Source organism: Ambystoma mexicanum, chromosome 5q, assembly GCF_040938575.1.
Source record: "Ambystoma mexicanum isolate Mex_15411 chromosome 5q, UKY_AmexF1_1, whole genome shotgun sequence".
Lineage (NCBI taxonomy): Eukaryota > Metazoa > Chordata > Amphibia > Caudata > Ambystomatidae > Ambystoma > Ambystoma mexicanum.
Window position 1 is genome coordinate 419,346,302 of NC_090933.1, and position 21,978 is coordinate 419,368,279.

Below are 21,978 nucleotides of genomic sequence, written 5' to 3' on the forward strand. Positions count from 1 at the left end.
AGTGGGTGGAGTGTGTGTACTGAAAGGAGCGTATATATTGGATGGAGCAGATAGAGCTGATGGAGCAGATGGAGTACATGGAACTGATGTAACGGATAGAACTAATGGAACGGATGGTATGTATGTTTTGGACAGAGTGGATGGAGTGGATGTATTGGATAGAAGTGGATGGAATGAATGGAGTGTATGTATTGGATAGAGCGGATGGAGTGAATGTATTGGATAGAGTGGAAGGAGTGGATGGAATGTTTGGAGTGGATGGAACAGGTGGAGTAGATGGAATGGATGGAGTAGACGGAATGGATGGAGTAGATCGAGCAGATGGAGTAGACGGAACAGATAGAGTGGACGGAACGGATGGAGTTGACGGAACGGATAGAGTAGATGTATTGGATTGAATTGATCGAATGGATGGGTGGACGGAATGGATGGAGTGGATGGAACGGATGGAGTAGATGGAACGGACGGAGCAGATGGAATGGATGGAGTAGATGGAACCGATGAAACGGATGAGTAGATGGAAACGATGGAATGGATGGACTGGATGTATTAGATGGAGTGAACGGAACAGATGGAATGATTAGCGTGGATGGAGTGTATGTATTGGATGGAGCAGCTGGAGCGGATGGAACAAATGTGGCGGATGTGGCGGACGGTGTGGATGTGGCGGATGTAGCGAATGGAGGCAACACTAGTTCCCCATGTCGTCGCCATATCCCCTATCTATGCGACCACCTATATCCCCATATATATATATGTATCCTGTATATACCTATATCCACCCTCCCGCTGTTCATCTGTATCTCGCTATATATGTCCCCACCGTCCTGCTCATGTACCTGGTCTCAGGCACTTTTACTGATAACCACCATATGACACCACCACGCTTACTCTCTACTATACATCATTATTCAATTAAAACACAGCTATACCCCTATTAATTCGGCCTAGCTGTTCACATATGAAAAACAACTCCATAATCACCTCATCACCCTAATGAAACGCAGCTAGCTGAGCACATTCCGGCTAGCTTTTCGCATAGGCGTTCCTCAGGCTTAACGCAGCCAGAACCCAGTCTGGGTGTCCACCCACCAGACTGAACACATCCAACTGATTTACTCAGCACCCCACCTATCGCTACAAAGCAGCTATCATCCAGCAACTACACCAGCTGCACACATATCCGGTGCACCCACGTACCATACGACACTCTCTCTCTCTACTGACTCCCGAGGGCGTTCAACCTACCAGCACTTTGAGATCATACCAATGATACATAAGGTGCTTTATAAATGCCAAGTAACATAACATAACATAATTAAAAGTAGCATTAGATCAACTCCACCATCCTGCGCATACAACACGGGAAAGCCTTGCAGCTCTGATTTCTGAGGATTGGTTCTCACCTAACCTTGCTGAGCATGTTGTCATATTCATAGTAAATTGTACTGTGTGCCAGAAATACACTGCGGAGCATGCGCTGCGAATAATGAGAGGAGCAATACCTTGCCCTACTGGACCTTTCCAGCATTTGCATATCGATTATGTAGATATGCTCCAAAATTGTAATGGCTACAGATACATGTTCGTAGTCATGTGCCCTTTCTGCTGATGATCAAAGTAGGTCCATGCACATACCCCGATGCCAGCTGTGTTGCCAAATCCCTTGTAAGAGAGGTTTTCCCAAGATGGGGAGTGTCCAAAGTCCTTCAGTCGGACAACAGACCGTACTTAGTGAATGAATTGCTTAAGCACATCACAGTCATACTGGCTAGCACACATTATCTTCTTCTTATCACCCACAGGTAAACAGAATTTTTGTGAGAGACTCAATGGCCTCCTCAAAGAGAGGATAGCCAAACTAAAAATGATAGTGAACAAGGGGTGGCTCCACTGTCTGCCCTAGTCTTATTCATGCTACGAAATCAGCCCAGTTCAGACCATCACCTGACTCCTCATGAGCTGGTGACAGGACGCCGGATGCACATACCCTTTGTTCCTCCCACTAGAGCATGAACAGACACCCATAATGCCGCTGTTGTTCTTGGAAATGAAATGCATGAATATTTGGCTGCTATGACAGCAAGTATTTGTATCACCCACCAAATGTGTAAATGTCAGGTAGGGTTGAAGAAGAATGAGGAAGACAACCAACAGTTCAACCTACAAAGTATGCTCCAACACCCCGCCCAATACGCGAATGACCTTATCTATGTAAAAACTTTACCAGACTCTGGCAAAAGCCCAGATTGGACCGACCCTTTGTGGTGGAGGAAGTAACTCCCACCATCATAAAAGTACAAGGAAGAAGAGCCTGGCTCCTCCTCAGAGATGTTAAACCCCCTACAGTAAACCACAGATGATGAGATAGAAGAAGAAGTGACAAGGGTCCAGATGAGATCAGCAACAAGAAGTAGACAGCATTCCAGGGAAAACTAATAAGAAATTGTATTTCTTCACACCAGAAATAATTGATCAGCTGTAGTGAATTTTCTCCCCAAAAAACATTCTCACCTGCACAATATAAAATTGCTCACACTTTCAGTGAACCAGAGGAATCAAACACATCATCACACCCTGTTTCTAAATGTTACCCCTAACCAATAGTTATACGGTATTCAAAACAAGTAAGGAGCCACTTATTTCACTGTTGATAGACCCTAAAACTAGGTTTGTTTTTTAACACATTCTTTTAGCAATTATGATGCGATTGTTCCTATAGGTACCCACCGACAAACCAGAATTTCAACCTGAAAGTAGTGAATAAGGAGTGAAGAAAATAGATCTTTTATACTCTATCAAGTATAGTCTTTTGGCACACAGACCGCCTTAAGCTGTGCCCCATTGCAATAGGTGAACACATTAGAAGTAATGATTGTAGGTGCATGGTGTACCTTCTGCTGTCTCTACCTGCTTATCTTCCGGACACTACGAGAAGTGATCTTATATATTGTACCAAAACAAATGTACACTAATATGATGCCTATACCTATGTTGGACGAGATAACGGCCCAATCCTTCTCTAGTTGCTACTAAGCAGAGTAAACAATTGAGACGAGATACTGGCACCAATTTTCAGCTCAAAAATGCTTAGATGGCTGGCTCCGCCAAAATAAGTGATAATATGTGGTATCAGCACATGAACCAGGTAAGGAGAGGGACATCTGATGAGAACTGCTGTGTGTATTCTATCATTCCCTATGCCATGGTAGCTTCCAGGGTCTTTATAGCGAAAGAAGTACTTGAAGAAAAAGCACACTGCCTGACCCAATTGACAGTTTGTTTAACCCGAGGACAATTCCATGGGCAACTGCATCTTTAGTATGGGTAAATAAAGCAAAGTCCAAATGAGAAGGTATTAAGTCATTGATAAAAAAGGAGAGAATAGACCAGGTAATAAAATATGAACAACCTGAATCACCTGGAACAGGAGTTAGATTCAAAGAAAATAAAATGCTGCAATCTAATGATAAAGATGGGGGGGAACTACCCGGATATTCGGAGCGAAGGCAACTACAAATAAAAGGAACAGTACTCAAACCTGAGCGGTGGACCGATGAGCTAGTAGTATGCGAGGCATTTTCATTACTGGATCAATGGGAAGAGGTTGTGTAGAATGCAGATAAGGTGTGCATTGACCACTGGCCCAACATTACAAAGCTACTTACATGGGTCAATGATTAGAGACGACCTGTACAAATAGTGCCCTTAAGAAATGCCTCCTTGTGTTTCTGAAATAATGGTATGATAAACTTGGGAAAAAACAAAGGGTGCAAAAGAGCTTCTGATGTAACAGAAATGAGAGCAGGAACCTCAGGATTAATGGATCACTATTGGACCTGTGGATCCAAAGGATACATATAATTGTGCTCCATAGTACTCGTAAAATTAACTGCTCTGGATGTGCCTGAAAGTGATATACAAGTTGCAGAGTTTCCTAAATTGGGTGCGCATCAGAGAAAGAAAAGGTCCCTCAACCTCGGATGAGCAAAAAGATCAGCAATTATATCTCCAACAAAATGGAAACAACACTCAATGAGATACCATGGGAACATAGGTTATTCGGCAAGACAGAAATGTTCTTTGCTTCTACCTTCGCTGGAATACAAGCAACCACAAATGCTAAGTGGTCACAAATAACCCGGTGAGAGCTATTGCAAACGATCAATTCAACAGTCAAAGGCTTCAATGCAATAAAGAGTTGAGAGCAATAAGGCTCATGACTCTTCAGAACGGGTATGTCCTTGACATAATTACAGCCATGGAGGGTGGCGTGTAAGCAGAAATTGAAATGGGACCCTCACAGAAGCCATAACCCTCCTGACAGACCTCCATATACGGATGAAAGAAGAAGTAGAACAGATAGGGAATGATGACTGGCTCAACTCCCTGTTCTCCTTGATCCCCTCCCGGTTGGCCCGTGCATTCAAGGTACTGGTAGCAATATTAGTATTCACACTACTGGGATTCTGCACTTTGAGAATAGCCATAAGTCAATGCAAGTAGACGACCAAGAAGGCGATAGGGATGAAGATAGCAAAAAACATGGACATAATGATACATGAATGCATGCAAACTGAAGATCTACCTCATTTGGACTTAAAGCAAAGTCCTATCATCCCTCCAGGATCAACATTTTGTTATCCCTGAGACCCCTGTAACTATGTGGGAGGATGAGTATTCTCCAAACCTGATGGGGAGTTTCTATATGACCTGGAGCGTAGACAAACATAAAGCAATTGGGTGACTTGAGTGGGGTTCCAAAGATATGGACACCCAAGACACCTTATCGAGGCGAGGGTCCTCCAAGAGAAGTGGTTGAGGACTCGACCAGAGGGGACAATGTCGAGAGGCAGATGAATGCATCACCCAGGGCGTTGGCTCCTCCCCCTCCTCTAAACCGCAGCAATGAGAGAAGTGTATCAGCCTTGGTGACTGCCCCCTCCACCGCCATACTGCAGACTCGAAAGGCATTATTCACTAAGAAGACCCTATCGGCCTTACACCAGAACAATCAAAGAAAAGATGGACCTATAAGATCTAGCATATATGAACCTGCTGTAGCCAAGAAATTATGAAAGATAGTAATGTCATCCTACTTCTAACATAGGTAGACTCATAAGACACAAAGCAGATATACATCCATCACAAAGCTACACGAGCAGTTGGTCCACCCTCATTTATATATGAAGTATGTACATTGTGCACAACAGACACTAGAAAACGTAATCAAATATATATTTGCTGCAACGCAAGATGCATAAGAATACATATAATACTTCCTTAATGCAGAAACGCAACAGGGAAGAGCAGACAATTTAGATAAAACGGACGGCACTGCCAGTCGAAAAGAATGAGAAAGTCTGAAGGACATGGAAGCTGCAGGAAAAGTAAAGCCACTGAATTAGCTAAAAGATCGAGACGAACAAATCGGACAGTAGCTGCCTTAGCACGCCAAGGTTATTATTGAAAAGGGAGGTTTTGACTGGTACTTAGGAGCGCAGTAGATAAACAGTTCACAAGAGCAAGACATATTTATCTTAGATTAAATAAAGCAACAGGACGACCCTCAAGGAACCAGGTGCATACAAATTAAGGATTATACTGGGAGGAGTACAGCTCAAACAAGTCTCCTGTGGACACAGAGTAAAATAGGTTAAAATCCTGATAAAAGCCAAGGAGAATAATTCAAAAACATGGTCTCCTCACATGTGATCCAGAGTTGAAGAATAAGGGCTATTCATTAGCTCCAGACATAGAGAAGTCAAGACCTTCACTCCCTCTGAATTCTCAGAATAAAAGATATAAGATAGAAGCAAGTTTAAAGCTAAAGCCCTGGCTCGTGGCCTAGGAAATCATAGATGGTGTGTTATAATTGGGAAAAGCGGCACCTGGATGTCGACCACCCTGCCATAAATGGTTGCTCATGTGCTAATGCTCTGCCAAATAGTCAAGGCTGGCAAAGCCACTGGCAATTAATCATTGCTCTGAAATGGTGTTGTTTTGCAATAGTTGCATGAACCAAACCAAAGGTGCAAAGATGACAAACGACTTCCATTATAAATTTAGAAGTGTTCTAGATGGAGCCATCAGACAGAGTAAAACCAATCAGAATGGTGACCCATATAGAATACATATATATATGGTACAACTAACCCAATCCCACTTTCCAGTAGGTTTTACTCACTAATATAAAGTTATGACATCAGGAGTGACGTATTTTCGCCTTTTAAACCATTGTTCTCCACTTTGGAGTTAGAGAGCTTTGAGACCTGTGCGCTTAAAGGCTTCCCCTGTTTTCACGATTGTTAAATAAAACAGACTTTTGTTACCTACTTTGACTCTTTGGTTTTTTGAGCCTGGGATTTCCCGGCCTACTGGGTTTGCTCAGGGCTGGGATTTTGAGACCTCCATTAAACCTTTCTCCTAAACTGCTCCCTAGCTCACCCCATCTCATCCTCATCTGCCCTAGCTCAGCAATCTCACCACCTACCCTTACTAATCCTATCTCTCCACCACCCAACCTTGCTCACCCCTTCACACTGACACCCGCACCATTCTCGTTCACCCCTATCAATCCGAGCTCACCCCAGATCACCACCAAACGACCAATCCCAGCTCTCCCCATCTCATGAAGCTCATCATATCTAACAGCCCACTCACTCTAATGCAACCCACCTTTCAATCACCCACTCACTGTATCCCACTCAACCTCACACCACCTCCCCACCCTAGCCCACTACTACCCACATTACTACACCTCCAACCGTAGTCACACCAGCTAACAGATGTATCTGAAATCATGTTTGTTATGTTATTGAGTTGTACATCACACAACATTTGCCTTTGCGGCCCAACTTCATTAGTGTTGGTTACAGTGTGAAGTTAATAGCAGTAGAGGGAGTAGAGCAGGTTAGCTGTTGGTGCAGATTGGAAAACACCATGCAAACAGTATGGACATATGTAGAATTATGTGCACAGAGTAATGAACTTTAAAACCTTGTGATATATCAAACCATATCTGGGGAGTTTCTGATATGCCTTTTACATATGTATCCCTTTGGAACTTGTAGAAGAGGACATTTCAGCCAAAAGCCCTTGATGCTTGAGTATTATTAGGTGCTGTTACTGAGATAGGGAAATGAGTATGCTTATTGCGAGCAGGTTAGATAAGAAGCTATACAACATATGGCGACCGACAGCCTAATGGGGAGTCCAGATGAGAAAGAACCCCTTTCATAACAGTTTTTCTTCATTTTTTGGCCAGTTATTCATTGAACTTTTGAATCCTGAATACTTTATTTATTTATCACATGTATAGACAAACGAGCAGTTTACTTACTTTGAACAAACGAATGCAACTTTAGGCAGTATGTACATTTTGATGAAATTTATTCTTCGTTTATGAACGCTTACATATTTTGATGAAGAAGAAATATTTTACTCATGTGCCTTTCAGAGGAATTTGAGCACTAAACGTCATTATTAAGCCCTTGAGGGCGTTGAACCGTGCCTAGAACACAGCTCCTATCTGTGGGGCAGACGACTGACGGTATGGGATTGATTAGGACACATTAGGGTCCTCAAGGTACCCATCAGATATGACCACAGTTCACTAGCCCAGAGAACCCAGTGCAGTCATATACAAATAATATCTTTGCTTTTTTTAAATTACATTTTAATTAGACTCTGGAGTTTATTGTACTTCACCAACAGGCCATTATTCTTTAACTTATGACGCAAGAAGACATAGTTGCATCTTACTTACAAAACAAAATTGTGTGGTTCAAGAAATACACATGGCAATGATATCCATAGAATATGAGCAGATTGTCATCAGATGGAATTTTATATGGATCCCGGCAACAAATGCTGGAAGGAGATAGGGAAACTCATCCACCTCAGCTGAACAGAAAAATACACAAACTAGAACAACACATAAGTACGACGTCCTTTCATCGCCAGGCATTTCAAAGCCTGCAATTTAAACGTGTACAAAATAAAGTGAAAGTTCATCGAATTGTTTTGGGGGGTGGGAAAGGGCAGATAAGTGGTTGGGGGGTCGGGGATAGTTAAAAATAGGTGCAGAAGGGGGGTTTGTGGGGTGACCCCACACACCCCCCAAAAAAGATACATTCGATGAACTTTTTCGTTATTTCATACACGTTTCAATTGCAGGCTTTGAAATGCCTGAAGATGAAAGCACAAAGAACCAACACATACCCACTGGCAAATAGGTTCAATAAAAAACACAGGGCCTCATTCCGGGTAGGGCGGTAAGGGATACCGGGCACCATTAAGGAGACTGGTGCCGGTAATCCCTTACCGCCCTACTATGAGGTCCCTTAGTGGGTCCCTCCTTTAACGCCTGGTCTGACCAGGCGTTGTGGACGGGACCCGTTAAGGGACTTCAGAGCTAATAACGGTACTGCAAATTGCGGTACCGTTATTAGCTACTTCCCCATTCCCATTGAGCCCTATAGGGGCTCAATGGGAATGGGGAATGGATTTTTCAGTGGGGACTTACCGTTCCCGCAAAGGTCGGACTACACCGGTAAGTCCCCATTGAACCAAGTCGGAGTCCGTACTGACATGGGAGGTAGTCATGGTGCAAATAGCACCATGACTACCACCATACTCGGAATGAGGCCCCCAATCACATATGGAACTGTACCTAACTAATAATAATGTAATAATCCCAGAGGGAAGCCCATTTAACCATAGACCAGGATGACCAGTTCAGTAAAAATGATTAAGAGAATGTGTGGGGTTATCAATCGTGATCGTAGAACTACTCATAAGTATTGGTGTCAGCATCAGGAGCAGACCATTTTCATGCCAGGCACCATGCTTTGTGTTTCACAAGCTGTGCGCGGTTTAGGAGTATAGTTTTTGGGGTAGAAAAACAAATCCCATTATGATCGGACCAGAGTAGAACACATGGGGGCCTGTACTGCGATGCTAGAGTCAGAAGACAATATCTGACAATAAATATAAAGTCACTCAAAACACACATTGTTTCATGAAAAGTGTTCAATTTTGTCAAATAGTTTTTATAGCACCTTGTTATCGATCTGCAGTACCCCCTGCTATGCACTACTTGGTTCCACGACAGCCGCATCAGCACACGTGATGCTGCTGTTTGGCACTTCTGCATTGCATTAGATTCTCCCTACACCAACTATGTCAATGTACCTCATTTTGATCCGCAGAATCAATAGCTTCCCAAGTTCACCCACTGTAGCTCCCATATACCCATCCATGGGAGTCAACTCAGCAACCATTCACCACAGCCTACCCACACCAGACTGTCCAGCTCACACTAGCCACAATCACCCACCCAGCCTAGTTTAACGCCACTAACCCACCCTAGGTCATGGCCACAAGCTATCCCAGCTCACTAACAATGTAACCACCCTAGATCATCCCAGCCCAAAGCTACTGTGGATAATCCTGCGGATCTCCCACTAAAACCCTGCCTAAAGTCCCCTCCCAGGTGGCTAGGAGAAGGATGACGCTTCCTGATCCCAATCCTGAGGTTGGTGTATTGTGGGAGGACCACCTGGGTGGAGACACGGCCCAGGGCAGAGGGGAGATTCCGCAGGGTGAGACACAGTATTTCTCCTTAAAGAGGAATACTCTTACCACAGGCTTAGAGGAGGAATTAGTGTATTGCCATATTCAAATATATAGGCCTCCTGCTAAGGATGGAAAGGTAAATGCTAAAGAAGTGACTCAATCTATTGTTGAACCCAAAGAGCAAATGTTTTATACCCCTAAATCCCCATATCCTCCACAATGCCAAAGGTATGTCAAAAAGAACAGTGAACATGTGACTTTTCCTGCCCCATCTGTCTCTCAAAAGGTTAAGCCTTATAACTCCTCTTTTAATAATAGCAAGGGAGGAAAATCTAGCTGTAAACCCTTTAAAGAGGTAGAGAAATTGAATTCCTCCAAAATGGACTACATGCCCCAAAATCCCTCAGAGACTGTGAAGAAGAAGACGGCTGAAGAGGTAACAGGAGTCAAGGCAAGGCATGCAAGCCTAATAGCTTTTGGCAAGGTCAGGCAATTAGTTCTAAGGGCCTGTACCTGAAACCAATTAACGCACCTGAAGGGCATAAATGGCTGCTGCAGGGAGTAGCAGTAGAAAAAAGCTGGAGCAGGAGCTGGAAGGTCGGCAGTAGCAGAAGCAGACTAAGGAGCGCACGAGGATGGCAGTTGATTAGGAAGTGTGACCACAGAAGGGACTCTGGAGCAGAGGAAGGGCAGATTTCACCTGCAGGCTCTGAGTTGGCCCTATGCTCACAAACCATGTTTGGCTGAGGCAGTATTGGAAGTGCCTCAGAGAAGCAGGCAGTCCTTCCCGGTGTGCCTAATTGCTGTGAATGCAGTGCTGAATATGTGTATCACCCAAGGCCCGTGTGTAGAAGCAAGCTGAGTGAAGCTCGATAGTGGAATACTTTCCCTTAATGAGGCTGTATCGGAGACACCGGTGCAGCAGAGGGGTGTGGGTCCCAAGAGTGCCTGTAGCAGTAGCAGTAGAAGAAATCAAGCCGGGAAGGAGAAACCACTGCAGTCGCTCTAATTGTGGGGTCGGAAAAAGGAAGCTCTGTACTCCAAATCAACAGGAATACTTTGCTGGTGACTGTAACCAGCTTTATTCATACTCTTGTACACATAAACGCGAGTAGAAGTTGTTCGCAGAATTGGAAAGTCATTCTAACAAGTGAATTGTAGCACACACTTATATTAACAAAGCTGAAGTAACACTGTGTAGTGAAAGCATCTCTTTTCCCCATTGTTAGAAGTAACGTGTTGCCGAGTGGTAGCGCGGCTCCTATTAACGAGGAGAACTCTGCTGGTAAACTTATTGAAGCAAAACTCTACTTTCCCGAAATTTTACGAGCACAGTTCAACATCAGTAGAGGTCACGCATGAAACAGTGTTTCCCTATTACCTTAGAAGCTTAACTCTAACGGAAAGGAGGAAACACACATCTTTGGAGTGGTATTTCAAGATTAAAACGAAATTGTGTGTGCCTAATTTCATTTATATTAGGAAACTTGCTTCTTGTAACATACTGAACACTAATGTAGAAGTTGTAGAAGTGGTTCAACCTGAACAACGAACAAGTTTTACCCAAGCCAGTAGCCAAACCCCGTTACAGCTCATTTAAGAACTATACACCATTATTTTAAGTTGCTCAAGCTGTTGTTAACACAGAGTCCTCTAAAATAAGAATGACAAGGTTATTCAAGGCTGAAAGAGTGGCACTGCAGCTTTTTGACTACTGGAGGAAAATATGTACATGAAGCTGGGGAAGGGAGCTGGGTACTTGTTAAAAGAAACTGATTTAAAACCGCATGGCTGAGACTATTTAAGTTTAGAGGAAATAGTCTGGAAGCTAAAGAACAGATTTTGTGGTAGCTGCAAGACAGAAAGGAAAGGAAAAGAGTCTGCCCTTTCTTGCCATACAAGAGAGAAAAGTGCCTTGCCAACCTGTAGAGGCCGAAAAGATCTTGTCGAAGTTGCCAAAAATTAGAAGTTGCAGTAAAAGAAGTAGAACTGTAGTCACCCATACTTTTGTCCAAACTTTAGCGGTTGAAAGTAGTAGTTGAGAAGTCTACAGTGGGGCAAGGGAGCCTGCTCGCACCATGTCATTAGTAGAAGGGAGGTGCTGAAGAGAGAGCAAACCCTAAGCAGAAGCATCCTGACAAACTGTATGTAAAAGACGCCACAGAAGTTGCAAGCAGAAAAGTTGATGTTAACAGAAGTAGTGCTTTTGTCTTCAACTTTACCCATTCTATCCAGGAAGGAGGTCATCCAAGAATCCCATTGGTGCTGTTTTATTGTGGAATTTGGAAAGGGAATTTTTTCATCAAGCGAAGAAGGAACTGTTACCAGTGGATTTTAATTAGTGTGAACTTTTGTTTCTTTGGAACGTTTTAAGACTTTACTCAAGACTTTCTTTTCCTTGGAAGAAATTGACTTTGGGACATTCCTGGGGGAGCAAGATCTACATGACAAGTAGAAGTCGCCCAAGACACTGGTTGTTTGGTAACCTTTTATTTATGCTGTTTTCATGTTAGTTTGAATATTTCTGTTGTTTAGTGTGAGGGATAGTTTGTGTATGCTAGGCAGTTTTCCATTCGATCCTAGACTAGGTAGTGAATCCCCTGCTAGAGTAGGTTTAGTTATGGTTTATTTTCTAATTTTGTTTAAAATAAAATGTCGAACCTTGAGAAAACTAAACACAGTCGTGAGTCTCACTTTACTGAAGCTTCACACTACCCACTCATGTTAGCTTGCCCCAGCTATCTCAGAGTGAGAGGGTTCAAGAGTATCTGTGGTGTCAAACCAGAATATTCACATTGCCTGCAATAATTAAATGGTCTATTTTAAGTAGTAATTAAGATAGGAGCAGTAACTGAGAGGATCCTAATGCAAGGCTATTATATCGAGTGTGTGGAATGCTGTGAATTACATGGACATCAGACTACATTGGGAACATCCCAGGTTAAGACCAACTCATGGAAGGACCCCCACATACACAGTGGGCCAGACACTAAACCTAATTCTAGTGCCCAACATGGAAAGAATATAAGAATGTGCACAAACATAATTGTGGCCAGATCACTCACTGATCAGACTCAAACTCCTGAATAAATATCGTTCAACTAAACCTCAAGCCAACACACAGGAGACGGTATTAGCAGTATGACAGACCAAGACCCAAGAAAAAGCTATTTCAATAACTCCTAGTCCTCAAATGAGATATCAAGCCTCAACCCATGAAACCTTTTACCTTCCTTCCTCTAACAACATTGCAAGAGAGCTTGAAATAGTTGTTTTCAACATTCAAAATGAGAAAGTACACACCATGAATCAAGTAGTGTAATCTTAAACTTCCTAACCTGAAAGGGATGGGCCAAGATTTGGAACCAGTACTGACGATCCAACCTCAAGGCTGCTGGCCAAACTATTTCCAAATTCCCAAAAGGAGTATACTACAGCACATTCTGGAGAGCGCATTTTAGTGTCACACAAACCGCATCAACAAAGCAACTAAGCATCCAGTGAAATGATCTACATTTTCTATCCCAACATACCTCAAACGTCAGAGCGCTACACCACTCCAACCAACGTATCTATCATAGTCTCAACCAATTAATCCGGGCACTATGGGCATTCAAAGCTCCCCTTGGCACACAGGCCACTCAAGTGCTCTCAACACAAACCACTCAGAAACAGACCGAGGCACAAAACAATGGTACTGTAGAACTGCACATTTCAACACAGCAGCAAAGGTATTTTGTCTTTCCTCTCTTTGCCCACTAACCAAACACAGGCCCTTTTCTTTCAGACCCTCCAGTGTGCCAGTAGGCCATGCAAATGGCAGGGGAGCATAGTATAAATCCACAAAACATAACATAAAATATTGAGACCTGAAAAATTACTAATGAACAGCATTATTGAAAACTCTTCACTTTCTTAATAGTAAACTAGAGATAATAGGCGAGGACAGAACACATCAAATCACCATCCCCACATTTTTCTCCACCCACCAAATAGTCAACCCTCCTTCAGGCAGATAGAACTGGAAGAACTAAAGAAAGCATCAGAATGAAAGTCTTTAATATGCCAACAGAGATGTGCACAGGATCATCGCCCAATAATGGCCCTTGAAATCACAAACCATCAAGCAAGATCTTTGTACATGGTGTGTCCTAAGGGACATCTCAGTTTCCAACTCCTGAATAATTTGAACATGCACCCACAGGATTATCTCATCAAGCTTTACCAACTGCTGCATCAGGTGTGTGTAGATGATGCCCAAATACACCTTTGTCTGGAAAAGGGAGGGCAAACTAGACCAATATCACTAATTGCTGGGGCCACATCTACTATTGGATGAGAGACAGTTTACTCTTCCTAAATAACACTAAACAGAGATTGTTCATTGAGGTGGCTCCATCAGTTGCACCAGCCCTTTCGATTGCCTCTTCTCTTTGGGGGCAGTTCTTGCCCTGACCAAGAAGGAAAGAAACCTGAACATACTCATAGCTCATTCACCGTATCCTCTCAAATTAGTACAGTGGCCAAAATAAGTAATCCATGCCGTGGAATATTCTACTACTCCTACAAGTAAACCGCTGGGTGGGGCTAACTAAATACATTATAATGGCATGTTTACACTATTACAGCATAAGGCACTAAACCAGACAGAGAGACTGAAATCCCTTGACCCATGTCAGACCCCAAGTGGCTCAGTCAAGAGTCTAGGGTTGGAACTGTTACCCACGGGTTCAAGAGAAGCACAGATCACCTCGGCCGGCAATTATGGCTTCCTTAAACTCAAAGTTTTAAAATAAGATTCTGCCTTGTATTCCTATGCATTTGCATTCTGCAGTGGTCACTGCCTCAATTATGGGTTCCCTTGACTACTGTAATGGGATTTACTCGCCTTCAGGTTCTACAAAATTCTGCTGCTTGCTTATGCCTCCCCTTTGCTTCCCAGCTTCACTGGCTGGCGATTAAAAGTCAAATAGATTTAATGATCTTATGTATCGTGCATCACGCAGCTCAACAATCTGGCCCATCTTTTGTTCGACTCACTCGGTACACACCTAGTCCTGTGTTCATGTTCTCGAGTTTTGTTTGAAATTAAGGTTTTGCAGAACTCTAGCTGGCGGTCGCTCCTTTTCAGTCCTTGCTCTGAAGTTGTGGAATTCCTTCCCGTGCCATCTATGAGAGATATCAGATCATATTTGTTTTCATACAGCTCTAAACACATTCTTGTTATGTTTGGCACCATGCACAAGGGATTCTGGAACACAGCATGAGACCAGTGTCAGAAACTGACCTCTAACTATGCCCCAGCCAAATCCTCTGCCAACATACCCAATAGGCATTGGCAGGGTGATGAAGGTATATGCCCTAAAAGTGTTCCATTTTTTTTGCAAGTCTTTCTCTGCATTTTTGGGAAGAAACTGCTGGTAGACTGTGCCAGCCTGAGATCACTGAAAACGAAATTCCTCATTGGCATCACTCAGAACAGCCAATGTATGAGATGGTACAGCTGTGTAATTCCTTGTCCATTCATTAATTGGCACCTTTGCCAAGTCTATTTATCTCTGCTTCTGCATGGCCCTGTCTTCAGACCTGCGGGGCCTGGTTAACCATCATGAGAGATGACTCTGAATCAGCATTTAATCTTCCCCTGCACAAATCTGTATTTCCAGAAACATGAACTACCATACCCATAATGCAGCTGCACAATATCTGGGAAAGCAGGCAGCCCACTCCAGAATCTCTCCTGGACCGTGAATCACATGCACACTCGTCTCACAGTGGCTGGAAGAAGACACACACAATTCAGTGGACTGCAACACTCAAAACATCATGGCAATTACTCTGCTCTTGCCTATACAATATCTAAAGGTCTTTTCAGCACCCGCCCCTCTCCCAAGGTCATTGCAAGGGACTTCAATTAACCACACCTGTGACTGTTTGTCTGCAGCCAAATCATCCCTGCTCCTGTGTTGCTGTGCTCCAATTTCCACAGCCATGACCTACTGGCTCAATCCTCCCCTCTTTACCTGCTGCCAGTGTATTTTCTCTTTTCCTTTGAGATGTGTCCCTGCATCCATTAACCACTGATTCTTGCTCTGCTTTCTTGCAGCTCCAAGCCCTTGCTTATTGTGCTCTGTAGCTTCTGCCTCAGTAATGTGTGCTGTTTCCATTCAGTCCACTTCTCTGCTTCTTGCTCTTTTGGGTCTGTTTAGTCTCTAGCTTTACCCCTACATAGACTCTACATCCCGTTGTTCTGATTGTACCTTTTCCCTTAGTTCTAGTCCCGTGTTTCGTAGCCTTGTCTTGTATAGTTTGTGTGTTTCCAGTGCAGTTTTCCAACCTTCTTTTGTTACCTAGATTCAGTTACCGTGTACAAGTTATTTGCCTCGTTTACCTTGTAGCAGTTCTGTACTCAGTCTCCTGCATTCCTAGTTCCTGCTTTTCCATTCTGAATTTATGTTTCCCTTTTGTGGCGCTTAGTGTTTGGTAAATGTTGTATGGTCCACACCTGTGGCTCTATGTATCCCTTTGTACAGAGATTGTCTCTTATACCCTAGGAGGCAATCTCTGCCCTTTTCTTTTTCTCATCCTACCTGTAGTATGTAGTGTATTTCATTTAACAGGGTGTTGCTTTCAGTTCCTACAGTAGGCATTCACTTTATGTTCCTGCTGGTACTACACAAGCTTGTCTGGTGTTAGTACCCTCCTTGTTTGTGTCTTAGGGTCAAGATACAGGAGCCACTCTTGCTTCCCCCTTGCATGGGCTTGCAGGGTGAGTATCTGTAAGAGTAACTTGTACAGAGGCATTGAGCTTCCCTTATTTTTGTGGGTAGTCTCAAGTCCCACTTGTGTACACACCTAGTGGGATTCCACATTGTTTTTCCAATACATGGCTCCCATCCCTTCTTGCTCACTATCAGTCTGCCTTTTTTCCTGCTTCATTGTTCGTATGTAACTTGTCTGTTCATGTTTACCCTCCTACTGTATGTGCTACTGTGACTTTATATCAGCCCCAAACCTACCTAGGGTGCCCTGTGCATCGCCTGACACTGGCTGTGCTGTCAACCATTATGCAGTGTCTGTACGTGTACTAGGATTAGCACTGAGGCCACAAACTCAATTTTCTAAGACCACTGAACAATCACCAGAAATTAATTTATTTAGGCCACAGCTCACCTTTGCTATATTTGAGCGAGTGACACAGAAGTCATGCACTAGCTATTCCTGTGCCAAGCCGCTGAACCAGCTTGTTCATTGAGGTGCATGTCTGAGGCTCTTTGCATTGTATACAGTAAACTAATTCTGAAGGATTGTACATATCCCACAGGGTTCTAACTACTGATACTGTTTGTGTTTCTGTTTAGCTTGCCAGTGCTATGGGTATGGAGTCCTGAACAATGAATGTGATGGAAAGACAGGCCACTGCATGTGCCAAGTGGGCTTTCAAGGTTCATCCTGTGACCGCTGTGCAAAGGGTTATTTTAATTATCCTTTTTGCCAGAGTAAGTATACTTCAGAGTGGTATCGATAGTATATCCTCTGAGCAAGATTAATTTTGCAAAAGCTCCCCTCCCTCCCAGTGGCCCAATGTGCTCTTGGGTCTGTGTGCCGAAACTCAAAAAAGTTGTTTTCCCGCGGGGCCCCCGGGATTTGAGTTGGGGGCGCAATGCTTACTGACCCTGCCACGCGTAAATCAGGATGCATATAGATCCTTAATCCTGGAATGTGTACATCCCAAATTAGGATGTATATGTACTGGGAGTATCAGTAAGCACTGTGCCGCCAGCTCAAGTCCTGAGGGTAGAAGGGCAAAATTACTTTTTTCTTGCCTGCATAGAGGGTCACTGGAGTGAGGAGTCTCACCCATGTACAGTTTTGCAAAATGCCTCTGGCTCAGAGGAGACATATAAAGGTGTTGAGGCAAAATGAAAATTAGACCACTCACATTTTAGCATGTATATGTACATTCTAAGGGCTTGCAAAATGTTAAAAGATAAGTAATGGCATGTGTTCATTTTGCATCCCATGCCTTTGCAAACCAGTTATATAGCTGAAAGACTTGCGCACCTAGCAGAGAGGTGCAGAAACCTCTAATAGCATTCCGGAAATTACTTATTATCATCTAAATCCACTCAAGAAGGTCCCTTTGCCTCAAGCCCAGGGATCGTAACTCTCCAGGACTAAAATCTCTGCACTGGCTCCCAGTGGCTGCAAGGATGAAGTTCAAAACCCTCTGCATTGTCTACAAGGCCTTCTGGGGCCTCAATACCTTCAACTCTCGCCTCCAAGATATCTTCTTTCTTGAGCTCTTCACTCATCCGCCTCCAAATCCCTCAGGGTCAATCGCTTCTCTAAGCAACAAGTTGGTGGTAGATCTCTCTCTTCGGCAGGGGCCTCCCTCTGGAACAGCCTCCCTGCCTCACTGAAACTTGAGGAGAACCATCTCCGGTTCCAGCAGCCCCTCAAAACCTTCCTCTTTGCTTTTGCTTTCTCTCCTCCTCTCCCCTGCTGAACTTCGGGCTGAAACTAAACTGCACTGGGTACCTGGCCACCCTTCTGATCTCGGGCCCAGGTCCCCTCCCCCACCAGTTCCACACCTGCACTGCCCCCCTGGTAATCCCCGCACTTGAGGACTGTTTCTGTATCCCTATAGTCCCCTACCAGCACTTGACACCTGATGTCTGCACTTACCCTTTCACTTGCCACCAGCTGGCCGTACTTTCTACTTATTGCTTTAATTCTTCTATTTATCCCATGTTCTGCACTGTCCCCTCTCCCTTAGTCCCCCTGCACTTTTCAGCGCAATCTGAATGACACCTGGCCTAATAAGATTGTTGTCCCTGTCTTCCCTCTGTTCCCCCTCTCTTGCCTCGTCGCGCCTTGAAACACTTGTGTATAGACGTGTTATAAATGCCATATCATATCATATCATATCATATCATAAGAAGCCTTCAATATATCTTTAGGAGATCGGTATGTAAGTTTTTTCAAATTAATAAAGCATTCAAGAAAAAAAAGACCCTTCAGGTTTTACTATTGCTTTCAGTGGTTTCTTCTTATTATCATAATGTTGTAAGGACTTGATAAATAATCCTTTGATTTGTCATGAATTCTTTTTCACTTTACAAATCTTTATTGAAATCTCTGTTTTAAGAGTTTAATGCACTCAGGATGATAGTGGTACAATATCTTAGTGCAAGAGTACGTAACGAGAGCAGCATACGGTCTAAAGGACAACAGGGCACCTCAAGTTCCATCTGTGAACCAGAATGGGAGAGCCTTCTGATTTAAATTGTTAACAATATCTGGTCATTTGTTAAAAGTAGAAAAGACCAAGCTATGTCTTGCCACAATCTAAGACAAAAACCCTTATATACTACACAATGTTCACAGAAGAATAGTAATGCTCACCATACAAATGCACAAACTCTTCAAAATGCTTTCCTGAAGTGAACATACAAAGCAAGCCAAAAAGCACCTTTGACCACCTCAACCAGCCAACACCAGAACCACTGACCAAATTAAACCACCTCCTACCAATATCGACAGATACATTCTATGGCCTGGTAAGCAAAAGCAAAAGAGAGGGCGCTCTGGCAGACGCCTGCCCACCACACATTCACAAAATCATCCTAACCCAGAGAACACCGGCAGAATAATACCTCAACCTCTTCAGCACCTCACTAGCAACACAAACTGTGCCACAAGCCTTAAAATCAGTCTACATCAAGCCACTTCTTAAAAACACATGTGGAGACACTGAAGACCTAACCAACTACTGTGAGAAACCTGAGGGTATTCTCACTCCTATTCCCATTGGATCCCTGCTCAGGTGGCCAGGGGAAGGCCATCGATCTTGGATCCCGACCCTAGGGGTGGAGAAGTGAGGGAGGGTCACCTCGGTTGAGAGTCCTTGGGGATTGGGAGTGGGGTAGACACAGGTGAGACATGGCGGGCCCCTTTTCCCGTTGAGGACCAACCTAACCCTCCGCCAACCTTTATGGGTTACTATAAAGCTGTTCTGCTCATTTCCCCACATTTGACACTTGACAGTACTGGGACGAGGAAGAGGCGACTAAGAGTAGTGAACACTACACCATTTCACCACTCTAGTACCGGGATGAGGAAGATGTCTGTAAAGGGCTGTGAGGGTCAGGCATGTCCCTTTAATAATGGTTTGGCAAGTCTCATTAGACATCCACACCTGCAGCCTGTAGAGAGATTGCAGGTGTATAAAGAGGGGCCAGTGGAGCAGAGCAGTGAGCAGCAGGGAGGTCTGTATGGGAGAGACCTGCAGGGGACCCTTGTAAGAAGAAGCCAGCTGTGTTGGGACCAGAGAAAGAGCCAGGACGTCGGCAGATATCCCAAAGATGTTGCCGGACCCAAAGCAACTGGGTCAAGTATTTGCCGTAGGCCTCCATGACAGAGGGCAGTGTGAGAAACCAGAAGGTGTCTCACCCGCTAGTTCGCGGGGGTCTCTCTCTCAGGTGGCCAGGGCACAGCCATCACCTTTGGATCCAGACCGTGGGGGCAGACAAGTGCGGGAGGATCACCTGGGTGAGGAGTCTTCGGGGAGTGGAAGTGGGACACCCGATGGCGAGACGCTGTATCTCTCCCACTGTAATACCTTTTCCCCATCCTACCAGGTAGGATACTTAGGAACATTACCCCCCGCCCCCTTCCCTACATGAAAACCTTCCCACAGATAGCCCGCTCTGGGAGAAAACAGACTCACACCTGAGCAGTACACCTGACATGTCCCAATACTGGCGTCAGGCAATTACTTAACGACTTACACCTGACTTCCATTAAGCTTCCTCAGACCGATAAAATGCGGAGCATGAGAGCCCACTCTGTGTGAGGCAAAGCACATGAAGGAACAGTGTTTTCCAGATGGCAGCTGAAAGAGGGGAGAAAGGCAGCAAACCGAGAATGGAAAGCAAGGAGGGAGATACCCTTGACCTTTCCATAGAGAAACGGTTACTTTCCACAAACCTTCAGATTGAAAGGCGTAAGACCAGGAAAACAGACTGAAGAATCCTGCATTGTGTGTCAAAGGCGAGTTGGGGAAGAGCTGCAGCCACTGTGGTACCCTCCTTGACTCCAGGATCAAAGCAGCGACAGAAAAAGCCACACAGCCGTTGAGTTGGAGAGAACGATGCAAATCCGGTCTGTGCTGAAGTCAAGGTTGCAAGCGGCAACATTTTAAGAAAAGCGCAAGAGGGAAGAATATTAAGGAGGGTGATGAAAGATGCGAGTAAAGCTCAACTGCCGATGGTAGTTTGAACTTTTAATGTGAACCAGAGAAGGTACGAGACAAAGTAACAGAGTGATCCGTCACCGCGGGTGTGCTCAATCGAAGGTCTCTGTGTTCTGTACCCAGCCCAGAAGTGGCGGAAACAAAAGTGATAAAGTGAAAGATATTAATGGAATGAAACAAAGTGGTCCTGCAGTGGTTTAAGAAAAGCCCATTGCATAATCGAAAGTCTTCGAATTTCGATAACAAAAGGAAAGCAAGATTATAAGGTTCGAGCCCAATTGAGGGAGACCATGGTCTGAGCCCGACTGAGGGAGACCAATTGTGAACTTGTGTTTAAAGTGGTCCGAGCCCGATCGAGGGAGACCAATTGTGAACTTGTGTTTAAAGTGGCCCAAGCCCGATCGAGGGGGACCAATTGTGAACTTGTGAATGTGAAACCCCTAAAGAGAAAACAACTTGGATGCTTGTTTGTTACACCAGATGCTCTGCAATAACAGACTTTTATTGGAAAAGAGACTTTGGCGCAGAAGGCATGTATACCTATTTTCTTAACTGCATCCTTGTGGCAGAGAAGCCAGAGTGTCTGTGAAACTCGAGAGTGCCACCTTGTCCCTTGCTGAAAACGTGGGGAAGGGAAACCAACTGCTCATCTATCCTGACATATTGTTTCTTGGGCACTTTACTTTTGCATACATCGTTTTCTCACACCATATATGTTTAGAAGTAAGGATTGGCAATAGGTTTATTGCTATAGGCCCTTTTATTTTGACAGAGACTCCACTAGGACTGCGTTATTATTATTTGATCGTCATAGCTTGCTCCCATCCTTAGATTTAGGATTAGATAGGTGTTCAACCAACCCATTGAAGTTCAATAAACACCCTTGAACAGTGATCACTTGTGTCTGTCTTCACTGTTTGATACTATGCCTTCCTTACAGCAGGCAGCATGAGCTGCTGGAAAGCCAAATGAAGAAAGGTTGCTGTCTGCATCCATGAAGAAGTATTCCAGGTGCCGGTGTGCAGACGAAAACACATGGTACTCGAGTGGGGTTCGTGAAGATGGACTTCCCAGCTTCAGAAGCGGAGAAGAAGCAGCAGGCACCGCCAAGAGGAGATGCAGGAAGCCAGTGAGTGTCGGGG

At 44.2% G+C, this 21,978-nt stretch overlaps 1 protein-coding gene across 2 annotated transcripts in view; it reads left to right on the forward strand.

The window, feature by feature from the left end:
- LAMA3 (laminin subunit alpha 3) overlaps nt 1-21,978 on the forward strand; it is a 1,348,901-nt gene that overhangs the window by 551,499 nt on the left and 775,424 nt on the right. For both annotated transcript variants that reach the window (XM_069620910.1, XM_069620909.1), the window contains exon 13: nt 16,941-17,078. In XM_069620910.1, the coding sequence (XP_069477011.1) occupies nt 16,941-17,078 (138 nt within the window). The remainder of the gene's footprint in view (nt 1-16,940; nt 17,079-21,978) is intronic.